Source organism: Lipotes vexillifer, unplaced genomic scaffold (assembly GCF_000442215.2).
Source record: "Lipotes vexillifer unplaced genomic scaffold, Lipotes_vexillifer_v1.1 scaffold744, whole genome shotgun sequence".
Classification (NCBI taxonomy): domain Eukaryota; kingdom Metazoa; phylum Chordata; class Mammalia; order Artiodactyla; family Lipotidae; genus Lipotes; species Lipotes vexillifer.
The window spans coordinates 395,846-411,004 of record NW_006788282.1 but is presented as its reverse complement, the minus strand read 5'-3'; the positions used below and the strand labels follow the sequence as shown (position 1 = coordinate 411,004).

General features: G+C 44.2%; 1 protein-coding gene across 1 annotated transcript in view; it reads left to right on the top strand.

Moving 5' to 3' along the window:
• MARCHF1 (membrane associated ring-CH-type finger 1) overlaps positions 1 to 14,695 on the top strand; it is a 319,475-nt gene extending 304,780 nt beyond the window's left edge. The window contains exon 6 of the mRNA XM_007461544.1: positions 14,397 to 14,695. Within this exon, the coding sequence (XP_007461606.1) occupies positions 14,397 to 14,695 (299 nt within the window). The remainder of the gene's footprint in view (positions 1 to 14,396) is intronic.
• Positions 14,696 to 15,159: the final 464 nt, after the last annotated feature.

Genomic DNA, 15,159 nt, shown 5'->3' with positions numbered 1-15,159 from the left:
TTCCCTCTTGGATCCTGGGACGACCCCCGAGACAGGCATGTTGGGTGCACGAGCAACACCCAGTACTGGCGACAGAGTCTGCTCCAGTTATTTTATTTATTTATTTTTTTAAATCCCACATTTGTTTGTTTATTTTTTTGGCTGTGTTGGGTCTTCGTTTCTGTGCGAGGGCTTTCTCTAGTTGTGGCAAGTGGGGGCCACTCTTCATCGTGGTGCGCAGGCGTCTCACAGCCTCTCTCGTTGCGGAGCACAGGCTCCAGACGCGCAGGCTCAGTAGTTGTGGCTCACGGGCCTAGTTGCTCCGCGGCATGTGGGATCCTCCCAGACCAGGGCTCGAACCCGTGTCCCCTGCATCGGCAGGCAGACTCTCAACCACTGCGCCACCCGGGAAGCCCTCCAGTTATGTTATTGATGACCGCTCGGACTATAAAGCACTGAGCATACAGGGTTCCCAAGCTGAGAAATAAGATTTATCAAGTAAATCTTAGTGGGGGAGAAATATACAGAGGCCATGCACCACTTTAGGCTTTTCAAGGAGCTGGTAAGTATCAGGTTCTGCCTGATGGGAAAAGGCAAACAGCGGTAAAAATAGAAGGTCTTCCATTGTATTTAATTCACCCCAGTCAGGCTTCTTGTAACAAACAAATAAGATGGCAGCAGAGATGTGTTACAGCTTATTAATTGGCATGCTATAATTTGATAGAGTAGATTAACACTGCAGTTTGAAATATTTGCCGTGCTAAGTCTGATAGTGAAGGATGGTATCAAGCGAGATGTCTTAAAACCACTGAGGCGTGTTGTAACATTTTCAATGGACAGGTCCTTCAAAACAGGAGCAAAAATGGTTTATCTTCACCTCCGTACCCAGTTCTGTTTCCCAGCAGGTTCTGCGGGCTTTTAGCCTGTAGCCTAAATCATAGCAGGTGAAACAGTGAGGAATATTCCCCTAGCCTCCCCCTTGGGGGGGAAATATATATATTATATAGAAAACCAGCAGTGAATTTGGAAGGAGCTGTTCCGATGATAACACGAAGTTTGTGTCTCCCTCAAGAAAAGAAGGTGGTGAGAGGCAGTGAGGGAAAGAGGGAAGGAGGAAACGAATTCTTTAAAGGACAGGTTTCTTTCTTGTGCCTCTTTGTTGGGATTCACAAAAGCAGGGGGGAGGGCCCCCCTTCTCGTGCTCCTTGGGTGCTGCTTCTGGGCAGAACAGGGCTGGGCTTAAAAGGACCGGGACCCCAGACCCCCCGGGATGTGTTTTATGTAGCTGGAGCATGTGTGTGGCAGGGGTTCCCCAGAGATAGTGTCCTCTTCTGAATGGGAATGAAAGTGCTAAAAAAACAGGTGGCGGGTATTTCTGTGTTAATACTAACTCATTTATATAGTTTATACCAAACTACGTTGTTTACCACTACATTATGTGTTGTTCCCGAGATGCTGGATTTTAAAATGTCTATCACATCCCTGCTATCTAAGTTCCTTCAGGGTAGGAACTTTTTATTTATTTTAAGCCCATATCGCCTACGGCTACAGGAACTGGCTCAAGCCAGGTAACAGAAAGTATGCCACAAACACTGCAGCTGATCGTGTGTATACCTGAAGACAAAGAGGCACCCCATCACCTTCCCCACGTCACTACACCCAGCCTACGACCTTAGGACTGCAGTGTTTCCTTACAGTGCAGACCTGAAGCCGGGCTGGATATGTCCCAATGTCTGATTTAGCGTTCCAGCGTAGCCTAGTCCTCTCCCGGTGGCCACCCTGCCTGGGCCTGGCTGCCCCAGGCTGCAGGGCTCCCGCTGCTGTCCCCCAGCTACAGGGGAGGGAAACAAGATGATGGCACCTCTCCCAGACAGAACAGGAGGATGCAATCTCATGTCATCCATAGGCAGGCAGCTCAGAACCTCTCTGTTAACTCGTTTACTCAATCCCACTTCTGACACATGTGAGTGAATAGCAATCATTTATCCCACAGTGGACGTGACTGTTACAACCTCAGCCCTGAAACCCGTGACCCATGCCTCTTTCAATTTACCTCCCTCTCTAGTCCCCCATTATGTCTTCAGGTGTCACTTCTATGCTGGTAACCCCCCACACACACCACACACAAATGATCTCCAACCACACATCTACCTGCCTCCCAGACCTCTCCATTTAAAGGTCTCTCAGGCACCTGGACGCAGTGTGTCCAAACTCCTAAGCTACCACCACTTCCCACTCTGACCCCCTGTGGGAATGGCATCGCTAACCCCCAGTAACCAAATGCACCCCAGGCTTCACCCCTCGCCACCCCCAACTTCCACCTTACGTCAGTCACCAAGTCCTATTTATTTAGTCTGTGCCACACACCTCAGGGATCTGTCCATTTCTCTCCCTCCCCACTCTGCCACCACCCGTGTGCAAACGATCATCTCTTTTACGGGAAAACTGCTCCTTAGCTAGACTTTCTTCAGCTTTGCCCACCTTCAACCCACATCCAGAAATGGACTCGCAGCAAATTTACAAAACACAAATCTGACCACATTCTATCCCTGTTTATTCATGTCTCTTAAAATACACCCTGGGTCTGGAATGGGGCTATGCTGACCCGATGACCTGGCTGAAGCCAATTATGCCGAACACTGGTTCAGCTCTCAGATCTGCTTCCAGACCCTGCTCTGCTTTTCCATCTCCATGACACATGTCCTCCCAGCTTCTCGTGTCAACCCCAAACACTCACTTGTGGGTCATCACACACCTTCCTGAGCCCCACTCAGCCCTTCAGTTTACCTTAGACATCACTCCCTCTTGGAAACTCAGTTCAGCTCCCTGAGCTAGAATAACTGTTACTACCTCAGCAGCTCTCAACATGTGGTCCCCAAATCCACAGCATCAGCATTACCTGGGCACTTGTTAGAAATGCAGTTTCCTGGCCTCTCTCCCCACCCCAGACCTATGAATCAGAGATTCCGCGGGTGGAGTCCAGCATTGTGTGGGTAGCTGACACCCTCTAAGTGTTGAGAACACCTGCTCCTGTAGCCCCCCCTACCTTGACTGCCCATCGCATCCCCTGTGCAGAGTCTATACCACTACAAAGTGTGAGTTTTACCCCCCAAAGGTTTAGATTTAATGACCCCTTACATGATTCTGTTGTGCAGTCAGGCTGAGCAGCTCTGCCCTACCTGGAGACTTACCACACCTTATTACAATCACTTATTTGATTGTCTGTCTCCCCTCACCAGTAGACTGAGCTCCAGGCAGGCTGGGCAGTGTCTGTCCTGCAGCACATCCTGGGCGCTGAGCACAGTCTGGGACCTGGCAAGGGGCCCAGTCAATGGAGGAGGAACGGTGACAGTGAATGCCTCATACACACATTTTTCCACTTTTTTCCTTTTGGAATTTTTCTTCAAAATATTTTTTCCTTCTCTCAGTTCTGGGTAGATGCAGGATTTCAGACCACAGTCTCCAGTGGACTGTCCCTCAGAGTCCTCAGTCATATATCCCAACAGAAAAGGTTGAATGATAATCAAAGGTCAGCTTCTTAATATCTATAGCTATAGCTATCTATAAACACATATACACACACACAGTATATAGGGTCAGCTTTCTACCATATACTTTTTAAAGTTATTTTCAGGTTTTTAAAAATATTTATTTGGGGCTGCGTCAGGTCTTCGTTGCAGCACACGAGATCTTTCGTTGCAGCATGTGGGCTCTTCATTGCGGCACGCAGGCTTCTCTCTAGTTGTGGCACATGAGCTCCAGAGAGTGTGGGCTCAGTAGTTGCGCCATACGGGCTTAGTTACCCTGTGGCATGTGGCACTGGAAGATGGATTCTCAACCACTGGACCACCAGGAAAGTCCCTATCTTCAGTTTCTTAAAAGCAAGTGAAAATGAGATAGCTTTTATCTTTGGTGTTCAGAGCTTCTGAAATAGGAAGCAAGATCTTTATCAGGAAGCAGTCCCCGTGGTTATTCCTACAGAGTCACTGACCAGAGGGACAGCTCCTGACCTGGGTAATTTCAAATGGGACCATGGTGACTTTTGTAAAAGTTTTTTTAGTAGAAGACTCTCTGCACTTAAGTTCAAATTGTATTTAACACCTAACTTCCCAAAGTGCACATTTTCGGGTAGTGTGGGCATCTGTGTGAGTTATTTTAATCTTCCTTTAGCATTGGAACAGGGGGCGCTGATCCTGAATTGGCTTTTAAAGTTTTGGAAAAAGCTGCATAAACTGTAAAAGTCAAAATATTTTAAATCCATCTTGAAAACATTTGAGGAGGAACAAATTGCCACCTTTAACCAAGTGGAGGTCGAATATAAAACAGCATCTTCTGAGCTGTAATAAATACATGGTACTTGAAACTTTAACTCCCTAAGTTATCCATGTTGCCAACTCTAATTTGGGAGAACAATTACTCCTCCTGCCTTATCTTTACATATTCTAGAGGAATGCTCCAGGGTACTTACTATCTGTGTGCTGTGAAAACAAATCACAAAAATACAGACCAAGAAAACGAAAGGAAAGTTCATGCTATTTTTTTTTTAAGTAAATTTATTTATTTGTTTGTTTAGTTAGTTATTTTTGGCTGCATTGTGTCTTTGTTGCTGCACATGGAGTTTCTAGTGGTGGCGAGCGGGCTCAGTAGTTGTGGTTTGCAGGCTCTGGAGTGCAGCCTCAGTAGTTGTGGTGCACGGGCTTAGTTGCTCCACGGCATGTGGGATCTTCCTGGACCAGGGCTCAAACCTGTGTCCCCTGCATTGTCAGGCGGATTCTTAACCACTGCGCCACCAGCAAAGCCCCATGCCGTCTATTAAAGGGACTATAGGTGTTAGGGCTGCCACAGGACCATTTAAATGCATAGAAGTGAGGAACTAGAATAAGAAATTGATTTTGTCTCGCTCCCTGTGAGCCTCCGAGAACATCCAGGGCTGGGCCGTGCCTGCTGGCTGTTAACATCTGCTTTGAGAATGTCTTAAAAATCAATTCCCTGCCATCCATATAACATTCGCCTTTTCAGCACTGTTGCTTAAACATTCCTTTTTAATGTAAATTACACATGCTTATTGTTAACAATGCCAAAGTGGTAAACACCGACTTGGGCAAGTGATTAGAAGGACAGGGTCTCATTCTGCCTTGATCATTTGCTAGTTATCTTCAATAAAATAATTATCACTCTGAAGCTCACTTTTCTCATTTGTTGACGAAATTGGACTGAATATTCTCCAAACTTTCTATGATTCATTCTTCAAAAACACCATGAACTTGCCCTTGCATCAGATAAATGGAAACAAGGTGTTTAGGGCTTCCCTGGTGGTGCAGTGGAAAGAATCCACCTGCCAATGCAGGGGACACGAGTTCGAGCCCTGGTCTGGGAAGAACCCACATGCCACGGAACGACTAAGCCCGTGCACCGCAACTACTGAGCCTGCACTCCAGAGGCCGTGAGCCACAACTACTGAAGCTCCTGCACCTAGATCCCATGCTCTGAAATGAGAGGCCACCGCAATGAGAAGCCTGCGCACCAGAACGAAGAGTAGCCCCTGCTCGAAACAACTAGAGAAAGACCACCACGAACAGCAACGAAGACCCAACGCAGACAAAAATATAAAAAAACAAAAAAACCCCACATACTAAATTATTTTTAAATACAAACTGCATATGTATCATTCATGTTTACTCACAATAAAAATTACCAGTAAAACTAGTTAAGGAGAGAGAGGCAAAAGAAAAAAGAATAGACAAGGATAGGGACGGGACCTGCACCAGTGGGAGGGAGCTGTGAAGGAGGAAAGGTTTCCACACAATAGGAAGCCCCTTCGCGGGCGGAGACTGCGGGTGGCGGAGGGGGAAGCTTCGGGGCCGCGGAGGACAGCACAGCAACAGGGGTGCGGAGGGCAGAGCGGAGAGATTCCCGCACAGAGGATCGGTGCCGACCGGCACTCACCAGCCCGAGAGGCTTGTCTGCTCACCCGCCGGGGCAGGCGGGGCTGGGAGCTGAGGCTCGGGCTTCGGTCGGAGCGCAGGGAGAGGACTGGGGCTGGCGGCAGGAACACGGCCTGAAGGGGGCTAGTGCACCACGGCTATCCGGAGGGAGTCCGGGGAAAAGTCTGCACCTGCCGAAGAGGCAAGAGACTTTTTCTTACCTCTTTGTTTCCTGGTGCGCGAGGAGAGGGGACTCAGAGCGCTGCTTAAAGGAGCTGCAGACATGGGCACGAGCTGCGGCTATCAGTGCAGACCCCAGAGACGGGCATGAGACGCTAAGGCTGCTGCTGCTGCCACCAAGAAGCCAGCACAGGTCACTCTCCACACCTCCCCTTGGGAGCCTGTGCAGCCCACCACTGCCAGGGTCCCATGATCCAGGGACAACTTCCCCAAGAGAACGCACGGCGTGCCTCAGGCTGGTGCACCATCACGCCGGCCTCTGCTGCCACAGGCTCACCCCGCATCCATACGCCTCCCTTCCCCCAGCCTGAGTGAGCAGAGCCCCCGAATCAGCCGCTCCTTTAACCCAGTCCTGTCTGAGCAAAGAACAGATGCCCTCCAGCGACCTACATGGAAAGGCGAGTCCAAATCCAAAGCTGAACCCCAGGAGCTGTGCGAACAAAGGAAAGGGAAATCTCTCCCAGAAACCTCAGGAGCAGTGGATTAAATCTCCATCAACTTGATGTACCTGCATCTGTGGAATACATGAATAGACAACGAATCAGCCCAAATTGAAGGGGTGGACTTTGGTAGCAACGATATATATATATTTTTTTCCCCTTTTTCTCTTTTTGTGAGTGTGAATGTGTACGCTTCTGTGTGATTTTGTCTGTATAGCTTTGCTTTTACCATTTGCCCTAGGGTTCTGTCTCTCCGTTTTTTTTTTTTAGTATAGTTTTTAATGCCCCTTTCTCCCTTCCTCCCCTCTTTCCTTCCTTCCTTTTTCTTTCTTCTTTTTCTCTTTCTCTCCTTTTTCTTTCTTTCCTTTGCCCTTTTCTTCTGAGCCGTGTGGCTGCCAGGGTCTTGGTGCTGCAGCAGGTGTCAGGCCTGTGCCTCTGGGTGGGAGAGCAGAGTTCAGGACAATGGTCCACCAGAGACCTCCTGGCTCCACGTAATATCAAACAGTGAAAGCTCTCCCAGAGATCTCCATCTCAACGCTAAGACGCAGCTCCACTCAACGACCAGCAGGCTACAGTGCTGGACACCCTATGCCAAACAACTAGCAAGACGGGAACACAACCCCACCCATTAGCAGAGAGGCTGCCTAAATTCATAATAAGTCCACAGACACCCCAAAACACACCACCAGATGTGGACCTGCCCACCAGAAAGACAAGATCCAGCCTCACCCACCAAAACAAAGGCACCAGTCCCCTCCACCAGGAAGCCTACACAACCCACTGAACCAACCTTAGCCACTGGGGGTAGACACCAAAAACAGTGGGAACTATGAACCTGCAGCCTGCAAAAAGGAGACCCCAAACACAGTAAGTTAAGCAAAATGAGAAGACAGATGACAACACTGCAGATGAAGGAGCAAGGTAAAAACCCACCAGACCAAACAAATGAAGAGGAAATAAGCAGTCTACCTGAAAAAGAATACAGAGAAATGATAGTAAAGATGATCCAAAATCATGGAAATACAATGGAGAGAATACAAGAAACGTTTAACAAGGACCTAGAAGAACTAACGAGCAAATACACAATGATGAACACCACAATAAATGAATTAAAAATTCTCTAGAAGGGGCTTCCCTGGTGGCGCAGTGGTTGAGAGTCCGCCTACTAATGCAGGGGACACAGGTTCATGCCCTGGCCTGGGAAGATCCCACATGCCGCGGAGTGGATGGGCCTGTGAGCTATAGCCGCTGAGCCTGCACGTCTGGAGCCTGTGCTCTGCAACAGGAGAGGCCACAACAGTGAGAGGCATGCGTACCACAAAAAAAAAAAAAAATTCTCTAGAAGGAATCAATAGCAGAATAAGTGAGGCAGAAAAACAGATAAGGGACCTGGAAGATAAAATAGTGGAAATAACTACTGCAGACAGAATAAAGAAATAAGAATGAAAAGAACTGAGGACAGTCTCAGAGACCTTTGGGACAACATCAAACACACCAACATTCGAATTATAGGGGTCCCAGAAGAAGAGAAAAAGAAAGAACTGAGAAAAATTTGAAGAGATTATACTTGAAAACTTCCCTAATATGGGAAAGGAAACAGTTAATCAAGCCAGGAAGTGCAGAGAGTCCCATACAGGATAAATCCGAGGAGAAATACACCAAGACACATATTAATCAAACTGTCAAAAATTAAATACAAAGAAGAAATATTAAAAGTAGCAAGGGAAAAACAACAAATAAAATACAAGGGAATCCCCATAAGGTAAACAGCTGACCTTTCAGCAGAAACTCTGCAAGCGGGAAGGGAGTGGCAGGACATATTTAAAGTGATGAAAGGGAAAAACCTATAATAACCAAGATTACCTAGCAAGGATCTCATTCAGATTCGACGGAGAAATTATAAAACCTTTACCAACAAGCAAAAGCTAAGAGAATTCAGTGCCACCAAACCAGCTTTACAACAAGTGCTGAAGGAACTTCTCTAGGCAGGAAACACAAAAGAAGTAAAAGACCTACAATAACAAACCCAAAACAATTTTAAAAAATGGTATAGGAACATACATATCGATAATTACCTTGAATGTAAATAGATTAAACACTCGAACCAAAAGACGTAGACTGGCTGAATGGATACAAAAACAAGACCCATAGATATGCTGTCTACAAGAGACCCATTTCAAACCTAGGGACAAATACAGACCGAGAGTGAGGGGATGGAAAGAGATATTCTGTGCAAATGGAAACCAAAAGAAAGCCTGAGTACCAATTCTCATATCAGACAAAATGACTTTAAAATAAAGACTAATGGGCTTCCCTGGTGGCGCAGTGGTTGAGAATCCGCCTGCCGATGCAGGGGACACGGGTTCGTGCCCCGATCCGGGAAGATACCGCATGCCGCGGAGCGGCTGGGCCCGTGAGCCATGGCCGCTGAGCCTGCGCGTCCGGAGCCTGTGCTCCGCAACGGGAGAGGCCACAACAGTGAGAGGCCCACGTACCGCAAAAAAAAATTAAATAAATAAATAAATAAAATAAAGGCTATTACAAGAGATAAACAAGGGATCAATCCAAGAAGAAGATATAACAATTGTAAATATTTATGCACCCAACATAGGAGCACCTCAATATATAAAGCTAATGCCAACAGCCATCAAAGGGGAAATCGACAGTAACACATTCATAGTAGGGGACTTTAACACCCCACTTTCACCAATGGACAGATCATCCAAAATGAAAATAAGGAAACACAAGCTTTAAATGATACATTAAACAAGATGGACTTAATTGATATTTATAGGACACTCCATCCAAAAACAACAGAATACACATTTTTCTCAAGTGCTCATGGAACATTCTCCAGGATAGATCATATCTTGGGTCACAAATCAAGCCTTGGTAAATTTAAGAAAATTGAAATTGTATCAAGTATCTTTTCCGACCACAACGCCATGAGACTAGATATCAATTACAGGAAAAGATCTGTAAAAAATACAAACACATGGAGGCTAAACAATACACTACTTAATAACGAAGTGATCACTGAAGAAATCAAAGAGGAAATCAAAAAATACCTAGAAACAAATGACAATGGAGACACGACAACCCAAAACCTATGGGATGCAGCAAAAGCAGTTTTAAGAGGGAAGTTTATAGCAGTACAATCCTACCTTAAGAAACAGGAAACATCTCGAATAAACAACCTAACCTTGCACCTAAAGCAATTAGAGAAAGAAGAACAAAAAAACCCCAAAGTTAGCAGAAGGAAAGAAATCATAAAAATCAGATCAGAAATAAATGAAAAAGAAATGAAGGAAACGATAGCAAAGATCAATAAAACTAAAAGCTGGTTCTTTGAGAAGATAAACAAAATTGATAAACCATTAGCCAGACTCATCAAGAAAAAAAGGGAGAGGACTCAGATCAATAGAACTAGAAATGAAAAGGGAGAAGTAACAGCCGACACTGCAGAAATACAAAGGATCATGAGGGATTACTACAAGCAACTCTATGCCAATAAAATGGACAACCTGGAAGAAATGGACAAATTCTTAGAAAGGCACAACCTGCCAAGACTGAATCAGGAAGAAATAGAAAATAATGAACAGACCAATCACAAGCACTGAAATTGAAACTGTGATTAAAAATCTTCCAACAAACAAAAGCCCAGGACCTGATGGCTTCACAGGCGAATTCTATCAAACATTTAGAGAAGAGCTAACACCTATCCTTCTCAAACTCTTCCAAAATATACCAGAGGGAGGAACACCCCCAAACTCATTCTACGAGTCCACCATAACCCTGATACCAAAACCAGACAAAGATGTCACAAAGAAAGAAAACTACAGGCCAATATCACTGATGAACACAGATGCAAAAATCCTCAACAAAATAGTAGCAAACAGAATCCAACAGCACATTAAAAGGATCATACACCATGATCAAGTGGGGTTTATCCCAGGAATGCAAAGATTCTTCAATATATGCAAATCAATCAATGTGATACACCATATTAACAAATGAAGGTGAAAAACCATATGATCATTTCAATAGAAAAAGGCTTTTGACAAAATGCAACACAGTTTTATGATAAAAAACCCTCCAGAAAGTAGGCATAGAGGGAACTTACCTCAACATAATAAAGGCCATATATGACAAACCCACCGCCAACATCGTTCTCAGTGGTGAAAAACTGAAACCATTTCCACTAAGATCAGGACCAAGACAAGGCTGCCCATTCTCCCCACTATTATTCCACATAGTTTTGGAAGTTTTAGCCACAGCAGTCAGACAAGAGAAGGAAATAAAAGGAATCCAAATCAGAAAAGAAGAAGTAAAGCTGTCACTGTTTGCAGATGACATGATACTATACATAGAGAATCCTAAAGATGCTACCAGAAAACTACTAGAGCTAATCAATGAATTTGGTAAAGTAGCAGGATACAAAATTAATGCACAGAAATCTTGCATTCCTATACAGTAATGATGAAAAATCTGAAAGAGAAATAAAGGAATCACTCCCATTTATTACTGCAACAAAAAGAATAAAATATCTAGGAATAAACCTACCTAAGGAGAAAAAAATCCTATATGCAGAAAACTACAAGACACTGATGAACGAAATTAAAGATGATACAAATAGATGGAGAGATATACCATGTTCTTGGATTGGAAGAATCAACATTGTGAAAATGACTCTACTACCCAAAGCAATCTACAGATTCAATGCAATCCCTATCAAACTACCACTGGCATTTTTCACAGAACTAGAACAAAAAAAGTTCACAATTTTTATGGAAACACAGAAGACCCCGAATAGCCAAAGCAATCTTGAGAAAGAAAAATGGAGCTGGAGGAATCAGGCTCCTGGACTTCAGACTATACTACAAAGCTACAGTCATCAAGACAGTAATGGTACTGGCACAAAAACAGAAATGTAGGTCAATGCAACAGGATACAAAGCCCAGAGATAAACCCAGGCACATATGGTCACCTTATCTTTGATAAAGGAGTCAAGAATATACAGTGCAGAAAATACAGCCTCCAATAAGTGGTGCTGGGAAAACTGGACACCTACATGTGAAAGAATGAAATTAGAACACTCCCTAACTCCATTCACAAAAATAAACTCAAAATGGATTAAAGACCTAAATATAAGGCCAGACAGTATAAAACTGTTAGAGGAAAACATAGGCAGAACACTCTGTGACATAAATCACAGCAAGATCCTTTTTGACCTACCTCCTATACAAATGGAAATGAAACAAAAATAAACAGATGAGACAGTAATCAAAAGCTTTTGCACAGTAAAGGAAACCGTAAACAAGACTAAAAAGACAGCCCTCAGAATGGGAGAAAACATTTGCAAATGAAGCAACAGACAAAAGATTAATCTTCAAAATTTACAAGCAGCCCATTCAGCTCAATATCAAAAAAACATACAACCCAATCCAAAATTGGCAGGAGACCTAAATAGAAATTTCTCCGAAGAAGATATACAGATTGCCAACAAACACATGAAAGAACGCTCAACATCACTGATCATTAGAGAAATGCAAATCAAAACTACACAGGTATCACCTCACACCAGTCAGAATGGACGTCATCAAAAAGTCTACAAACAACAAATGCTGGCGATGGTGTGAAGAAAAGAAACCCTCTTGCACTGTTGGTGGGAATGTAAATTGTTACAACCATCATGGAGAACGGTATGGAGGATCCTTAGAAAACTAAATATAGAACTACCATATGATCCAGCAATCCCACTCCTGGACATATATCCAGCGAAAACCATAATTCGAAAAGACACGTGCACCCCAATGTTCACAGCAGCAGTATTTACAATAGCCAAGACATGGAAGCAACCTAAATGTCTGTCAACAGAGGAATGGATAAAGAAGATGTGGTACATATATACAATAGAATATTAGCCGTAAAAAAGATTTAAATAATGCCATTTACAGCAACGTGAATGGACCTAGAGGTTGTCATACCGAGTGAAGTCAGACAGAGAAAGACATATATCAAAGCTTTATATCTATTAAAAGCTTTCCTTCATCCTTAAAATGTCCACCGAGCAAGGCAGGGCAGAAAACAAAGACCAACCAGATGTAGATCCTGCACTGTCAAGGTTATGGCACAGCAGAGAACAAATAACTTATGTCAGAGAGCGACTCATGCCACAAGTGTAAAAATAACATGAAACTGAAAGAGTGAGAACGTGTATTCCGAGCTGGAAATTATTTCTGAGTCAGGTTTTGTGGGACAGGTAGACACTCAATGGAGAAGCAAAGTTCTGAGAGAAGAAATATCAGGGGCAGAGGCTTGGAAGGAGAGAATCTCCAGGCACTCCCAGGGCACAGGTGGTAGAGTGTCATTTAGGAATCAGAGGAAAATGAGATGTAATCTGTGGGGATTTCCCTAAAAATGGGAGCCAAAACACACTTCAGCTCATCTGTGGTTAACATCCTTCTAAACAAGGAGACACTACTGCTCAATTGAACAGCTGAGAGCAAAAATCCTTCTAAATTTGGAGAACTCCAAGATGTCTTATTCGTATACTGAGTCTTCCCTGCAAATTTCTAAATAAAGAAACGTGATCATCTTCTCCAACAGGGTTTCTCAACCTCAGCACCATTGGCATTTTGGACTAGGTTAACTCCTTGCTGTCCTACACATTGCAGGATGCTGGCAAAGCAGCATCACAGGACTTACTAAGTCAGTAGCACCCGCCCAACACCAGGTATAACGATCAACATCTCCAGACACTGCTCAGTGGCCCGGGGCACACAACTACCCCCAGTTGTAAGGTGCTGGTCCCCCCAGCTCAGTGAGTCAGGCATAGACAGGATTAAGGAGCAAGGCAAGCCCTTCAACGTGAGGCAAACGGGGCAGGGGTCCATTTTGCTTCCAGAAGCATAAAGTATTCATAAATGTCACTCTTACAAAATATAGACAGGATGTTTCTTATAACTCTATTCACTGTTACAAGTAAGTAAAACCCGATTTCCCTTAAGTGTGGTTTCCAGCTCACCCTTCTCTTTTACTTGACAGCCTCTCACATGAATGAAGGCAGCTATCACATCCTCCATACCATCCTAATGTTGGCAAGAGGTGGTCTCTTGACCATCATATATTTAACATTTATAATTATGTGGCGTAAATACTGTTGTAGTTACAGAAATGCTCGTGGCATAGTTTTTAAAACTCTTTGTGAAAGAAGTCCATTTCTAGTTATGGTGATGGAAATTAAGAGAAAATATTGATGTCTAAGAAAGAGATGGTTCTCAGTAACAAAATATAAGATTGATAAAGCGAGTAACTGAAATCCTAAATCTTATGCATGTCTGTACTCAGGAATTCTGAGATGTGGCAGTGTCTTTCTCTCTCTCTTTTTTTAATTTTAAAGGTAATGAGGGTGGGGAGGGAACCCATGGGTACAATCCCACACATGTACCTATTACATTACCTTAAGAGGATCCTAAAAGTCTGATTCTTTCACTTCCTTAAAGATTTAGCTGTAAGGAATAAATGTCGAAGTAAGTATCTGATGATCACAGTAGCTTCTTGATGGCTAAGAGAGATGAGAGACATCATTACAGTGGTAGGGGAGAGAATTTTTTCATATACAATTTTGGCAATACCTCGAGAATATTTAAAGCAGTTAAGCAACAGGTTATAATTTTTACTAGTTAAGAATATATTCCTGATCTATGAAATATTAACAGGCTGGCATGATCCTTTGAAGGAACCATAGGAAGAGAATCACCAAATCCATCGATAAAGACTTGGTGGTAATGTTCTCTCTTTTATTTCAAAGGTGTCCTTGAATGGCCATTTTGGACAAAACTGGTTGTGGTGGCCATCGGCTTCACGGGAGGTTTGGTCTTCATGTACGTACAGTGCAAGGTCTACGTTCAGCTGTGGCGCAGGCTGAAGGCCTACAACCGTGTGATCTTTGTGCAGAACTGCCCCGACACGGCCAAGAGGCTGGAGAAGAACTGCTCCTGCACGGTGAACACGGATGCCAAGGACGCCGGGGCAGTGCCTGCCTTACAAACGGGGACCAATGCACTGCCACCTTCGGAGGGCGGCCCCCCCGAAGTCATACCTGTGTGATGGGGCCAGCCGGGAGCGTGTCACTGGAGTATTGCCTGGCCCTCAGCCACTACAAGTGACAGAAGTGATCCTGAGTTAGTCACCCTCTTTATCTTCTCTCCTCTTTCTGACTCATTTGTCCTTTCTTTGCTCAAAAAGGAAAGGAAAAGAAACACCAAATGATCAGGATCCCATGAAGCAGTCTTAAGTGTGAAGAGAAATGTGAAAAGTTGGCTGGAGAATGATTTGTGAGACAAGGACCGGTGGAGCAAGGGATGCCTTCAGGCAATGAGGAGAGACTAACTGGACAGACCCACGAGTCTTCACAGTAACAGGGCAAGGTCAAGAATACGGACTTGAATTGCAACGTGTCTTTCTTCTAGGGCCTTGTAATGTTAACTCTCTCATCTGGAAATGACAAACACATTTGGTTTTAAGCTTGAAATTATCTGCATTATCCCTAAGGCACATCAGAAGCAAACTCA